The sequence below is a fragment of the Brachyhypopomus gauderio genome, chromosome 11 (genome assembly GCF_052324685.1).
Source record: "Brachyhypopomus gauderio isolate BG-103 chromosome 11, BGAUD_0.2, whole genome shotgun sequence".
Classification (NCBI taxonomy): domain Eukaryota; kingdom Metazoa; phylum Chordata; class Actinopteri; order Gymnotiformes; family Hypopomidae; genus Brachyhypopomus; species Brachyhypopomus gauderio.
In genome coordinates, this window is record NC_135221.1 from 8,019,375 (window position 1) to 8,025,374 (window position 6,000).

At 41.1% G+C, this 6,000-nt stretch overlaps 1 protein-coding gene across 6 annotated transcripts in view; it reads right to left on the minus strand.

Moving 5' to 3' along the window:
- Positions 1-412: 412 nt before the first annotated feature.
- The window catches only part of cacna2d4b (calcium channel, voltage-dependent, alpha 2/delta subunit 4b), an 18,505-nt gene continuing 12,917 nt past the window's right edge, over positions 413-6,000 (minus strand). For 2 of the 6 annotated variants that reach the window (XR_013133977.1, XR_013133975.1), the window contains 12 exons: positions 5,441-5,502; positions 5,285-5,299; positions 4,936-4,980; positions 4,471-4,533; positions 4,015-4,085; positions 3,732-3,807; positions 3,393-3,445; positions 3,212-3,267; positions 2,874-2,894; positions 2,251-2,368; positions 1,345-1,965; positions 1,069-1,135 (listed from right to left, as the gene is read on the minus strand). Coding sequence is in view for 3 of the 6 variants with exons in the window: in XM_077021639.1 (XP_076877754.1) it covers positions 1,500-1,965; positions 2,251-2,368; positions 2,874-2,894; positions 3,212-3,267; positions 3,393-3,445; positions 3,732-3,807; positions 4,015-4,085; positions 4,471-4,533; positions 4,936-4,980; positions 5,285-5,299; positions 5,441-5,502 (1,046 nt within the window). In the remaining 3 variants the exon portion in view is untranslated. The other 4 variants (XM_077021640.1, XR_013133976.1, XM_077021639.1 and 1 more) reach the window with 4 other exon arrangements.

Below are 6,000 nucleotides of genomic sequence, written 5' to 3' on the forward strand. Positions count from 1 at the left end.
TATCCCTATAAATCTCTTGAGAATAGAAAGTACTCAATACTTTGATTCCCACAGTGCCACTACATTACAGTACATTATAATCTAAATGATAAAATTCCACTGTACAGCGAACGTGATGGCAACTGTGATGAATATGTTCAGTGTGAGCAAATGTTACAAGTTAGCATTAGATTACATGTTTCAGTTTGAAGGTAATTTGATATGTTAATGTTTTTGAATGTATTCAATGCAGAAAAGAACATTAAACCTACAGAATTAATGTGCAACATATACGACTACATAAATACAAGTTCAACATCACACTGCTGTGCTATTCTTTTAAAATAATAAGGGATTGGCTCATTATGCATTATGAGAAATTATTGTATGTGCACCACTGTTGCTCATTAAAACCACATGAATTAGCCTCATTTCATCACGAAATGATTCGTGATATTTATTTTCCACATATTTTTTAACAATCGCAATACAGTTTTACTCATAATAGTTCTGCTATACGATTCTGTATGATATATGATGACAGTACATGTATGTTATTTGTAATGTTAGAACTACAGCATGATAACATAAAAAGGTAATAAAAGGTAAGATAAACGTAGCTCATAATTGGCCTGCCTCATACTATCCTATAAATATTATAAAACCGACTAAAAAAAGCACAGAATTTTGGAATTTCCATACCAAGAAATAATGTAGCCTATGTTTTTGTCACGTCACCTGCTGGGAAAGTGTCCACTGGAAAGTAAACTGGTCTGCGGTGTCCAGCAGATGTCACCATAACACAGCTGAGCAGCTGTGAAAGCCTTCATGAAGAAGGTCTGAGATATGCACCCCAGTATCAACAGTTCATGTCCTCAAATGTTCTTCTTCTGCAAATGGAGCAGACCGTCATTGCAAGGGCGAAAGTCAAGGCTCCACTGATAACCTGTTTCTGGTCAAACTGCTCCACTGCGGATCAGAGTCCTTTGGGGTGTCCATAACTGGATGGATGCTGAACGGTTAGGAGTGATACAGAAGACACAGGACTGAATGTATTTAATTGTCATTGCAGGGTCAGTGATGTGACCAGAGACAGGAAGAAGAGAGACACTGATATGGACGTCTCACAAGCTCCACCACAGTCCTTCGCATTTTCCTATGATTAAGAGCAAAACAGGACATTTTCACATGTGATTACTCATATTAGATTGCACAACTGTTGTTCATTCATATTTGCATTATTGCAGTATATTTTATGCAAATCGTAATGCTGTATACTTTAACATATTTCTGATTTATGTTAAGGAGAACAATTGCAACTAAATGTATTTAAAATGAAAGTATTTTTGATTGTAGGAGGTTTACATGAGGATGGTATGCATGACAGGATTCTGGACGTCTTCGAATCTTCTGGGACTTCATCCTGTTGCATTTCACCGTGGTGTTATGTTCGGGGAGTTAAGGCCAGCATGTTTCCATGACAGCACCAGCAACACCTCGAGTCTTAAATCATCCCAAACCTACATTACTTTGAATCTTAAACCATCACAAACCTTCACAAACATCTCACACTCAATATCTGGAGCGAAGCAAACATAATCCCTTATGAGACAATAAACCCTCTCTGTACTGAGGACAAAATACCTATATATACACAATACATTCTGCCTCTGATAATTTGAATAAGAAGGACCAAATTCCTCCATGTCAGTGTCACCCCAACCAGGCTGTGAAATAAACAAAAAACAGCACACTGCCAGCTCCAAAAATACTTCACCAAAGTACCACCCGACCCAGCTGGGCAGTGCGGCCATGTGCAGGCTGTGCAGGCCGAGAGAGCGATGCTCCAGTACAGACCCAGGGAGGATATATTTGACCTCTCTGGGTGTGAGGGTGATGGGGGTGTACTGGCGGGAACAGTCGCAGTCTGCCTGCACCACCAGCATCACCAGGTTAGTGTTCACCAGCTGCTGGAGCACAAACGTCCTGCAAGAGCAGCAAGACTTCAGGACTCCAACGGCTCTGAGAGGGGCTCAAAATCCAGGTGAACTTTTAAAATGAGCGCTGCCTTATAAATACATTCATATTTTACACATTATTTAGCATACAAAACTCTTAGGATGCAATTTTAATTGTAGAAATACATTTTGCAATGTAAATGAAAGATTTAAAAAATGGCTACATTGTTAAAATCCACTGATAAAATCCACGCTGAAGTCCACTGATTACTGAACCCCTGAAGCTCTTGAGTAACGGACAAACACGACTTACTTTTGACAGCGGCCACATTTAATGATGCTGTTGGTCTCCCTGATGGTGGCATCGTAAACGAATCCGGGGTACTCGGTGTTACACGGCACCATGGACTCCACCTTCTTCTGCTTGTGTGCTGTGACACACATGGACATTTCAATTGATTTAGCAGGGGGTTTGGATGTCACAGTGATTCTGATGATGATGTGGCTGTGAAATCTTTTCAGAAATATGTGGCAACAGTATATGAATCAAAAGTGTTCTATCAATTTTACATATGTATTCTGAATTTATTATAAATAATTTAGTATGTTGTATGAATCTGCATATGTTCATTAGGAAGTGTCCTAGTTATAAAAATCCTTCACATGTTTAACTTTCATGTCAGTAATTCAACCAAGAAAGGCAGGAACTGCTCAATTTTCACTAGAGCTTAACGTAGTAAACAAAACACATATTTATTTAACATAATACAAGGGTTTCACTATGGTAGCTTTAAATAGACCTTAGTTAAAAACGGGACAACAAATCACTGAAATGTACATAGGAAAACAACACACACACACAGACACACACACGCGCACACACACATTGACTTACTCACACACTGGTTAATGCTGGAAAATGAGGAGTGTGCTTACAGGCGTGGTACACAGCCTTGGCTGTGAGAATGGCAGGACATAGGGCGCCACACGGCAGTGGGAGGGGCAGAGAAGGAACGTGATGATGGGAACAGGAAGTGACATCAAAAGAATGACATCAAAGGAAATCACACAAGAGAGGCAGAGCGCAGTGACTGATCAAATGTGGTGTTACAGAGGCAGCTCAACAGAATACCACACGTTCAAAGACTTGTTTTCAGTTCATGAAAGTTCTAGAAAATTGCGTCGCGTGCTTCTGTATGATTTAACCAACATATCCATCTTCCTTTCTGAAACAATGAAACATCGTTAATGCTGTAGTTAATGCAGCAGCCTACCATCCACCAAGTAGTCATTGTGCCATAGACCGCAGATGTTGAACTCCAACAAAAACCTGGAAAACCATGAAAGCAAATTTTCGGCTGGGGAGGAAAACCTAACACAAGTTGCATCTGATACAAGTTAAAACGGCTGCAGGTTCCACGGTGAAAACATGCTGCAGAGAGGGTTAGCACTTACAGCAGCAGGTTCGAGAACAGCCACCTGACCACTGCCGTCAGACCGTGGATGGACTGTGGAGGGTTAAAGAAAGATGTTAAAAACCTTCTGCGTCTGCGTGAGGCAGCTTGTGTAGACACTGCGTGCGCGAGTGGCACAGGTGGTCACTTAATGGTCACAGTTCAACCTCCAGTATAATGGTTCTGATACATGTTATGTTACAGGTATGTACATGAATAACATGAATGTTACAGGCAGGTTTGCTAGGACGGGATAAGCCATTCTGACATGTCCAGGAGAATCAGTGTTAGCTGTGGGGAGCTGTGTGGGGGGTGGGGGGGATTACTCAGGGACACATACACTCAGTGGGGATCGAGCTCCACTGGAATGATGGTGGCTGTTCTTACACATCGCCTGGTAGTCATACAGTGTCACCCTGCACACAGTGGCACAACAATCCTTGGTGAAAGTACTGTTCTCTCACAGGAAGAAATGATGGCAGGGCTATTGCATTTTATAATGAGAAAATATGCAAATTTGTAAACATTAAAAAATGTAAATGTAAATATGTGCAATCCTCAAGATCATTTACATTTGGATTTACATATACAGCATTGGGAAGACGTGTGTGAAGACCCATTACCTTTGAAACAGGCCTAATTTCAGGAGCTGGGCCATCACAGAGCCATCGATTTCCCCAAAGAATCTTCCAACCTGCACAACAGGTGCATAATGCAGCAGTGATGCATGTAGAGTGTCTGGACTGGGGCAAGTTAAAGCCAACAGCACTAAGAGTCCAATGGAGCTAATGTAGTTGAGTTCTGTATATTTAAGTAAAGGGCAGGTAGCCCTTAAGATGGTGACATGTTCCCAACATGGACCTGCTTGAAGCATGCACAGCAACATCAGTTCAAGCTCCACACATGTTCCTACTTCATCAACACACACACACACACACACACACATCTGCACGCACATTCCCATTTAGACACACAAGCTATGCTTCAGATGCTTCAGCCTTCAACAGACTGAGATTATGTTTTGTAAGAGGACTTACTTGGTTACTGTTCATAAAATATAATAAGTGTTGAATACTCACCTCTGACCTCTCCTTAGAGAAAACTATGAAGCCATTGTTGTCCACAAGGTAACAGTTAATATCCTGTCATAATTAAAGTGACATCAAAAGTTTCTGTAAGTTTTTTGTCACCTTTTATTATGATATTTTTTTTGTCATCTAATGTTTAGATGTAGTACAGAAATACAGAACATTCCACCATACAAAAGTTTACTCAAGGACCTTTATGTTAGCAATGACATCGTATAAAAGGATTTAAATTTTATAGATTAAAAAAAATAAAATTTTATAGATTAAAAAAACAAAATTTTATAGATTAAAAAATTTACATTTTACACTTACAACTAAATAAACTCATCTGCTGTTCCGACACATACAAGCACACATCAAACTCAAAGACACAAAGGTCTGTCAAAAAATAATTTCCTATTTTAAACATAAACGTGCTACATGACAGAAAGATGCAAAAGAATTAACTTTACTCACGATGCTCTCACAGGTCAGAGGACATAAACCTTCCACATTACTGCACTACAGAGAGCAAAAGACAGGATATGTTCATTATCACCGCTACACAACTCTACTGACATGCGCTACACAACTCTACTGACATGCGCTACACAACTCTGCTGACATGCGCTACACAACTCTAAGGACATGTGCTATACAACTCTACTGACATGTGCTACACAATGCACAATGCACAAGAACATACACATCTGCAGTGGAGGATTAAGTGCGTTATGTGACCCATGCAGCACTGAGTCTGGGTTTGCCACTACAATCTGAAGCTGATATGGTGGGAGACAGGTGTGGCAACATGGTGAGTACTTACATCAGTGTCATTGGACTGCACGGAGAGCACCACAACAAAATGAGCAAAGAAAGATAGTGAGGTTAGGGGCTTAAGTCTCAGTGTGCATCTCATCTATAAAAGTCAGTTACAGGTGTGAATGATTTCAGCATGACGTGTTTCTGAACCTGTGCTTGCCTGTTTAGCTGTGCTCCACACTCTTCTCTCCAGGAGATCCAACGACATTTGCACTCCAATGGCTAGACGTGAAATCACAAATACAGCGTGTGAAGCTTCACCTACACTATTTTAGACTGTTATATGCTTATAATGCTTCTAAAAACGAGGTAACATACAAACAATGCACAGCATATCTCAAACAATAACAATCTGTACTGGGGCAGTAACATGATCCAGGATGTAGGGCAAGGAAGAGACATTTTCTCCCGAAGCTGCTGACCTCTGTCTCTCCTGCCAACCCCTGTTGTCTCTGTCCTCCCTCTCTCCTCCCTCTATTCTCTCTTTCTTTCTATCTGCCATCTCTCTGTGTTTCTCCCTGTCTCACTCTCAGTGGTAGGCGGGCAGTGCTGGCTCTTCTATTGTCCACTGTGTGGGCCCCGGTGCCCTGCTGTGTGTGTGCGGGCCGTGGAGAGGGCGGTTTTATCACTCTACCTCTCACGGTCACACACCTGCACCAGCGGAGAATGACTCACACACAACAGTCGGTCCCGACACATCACTTCATGTATTAATATCAT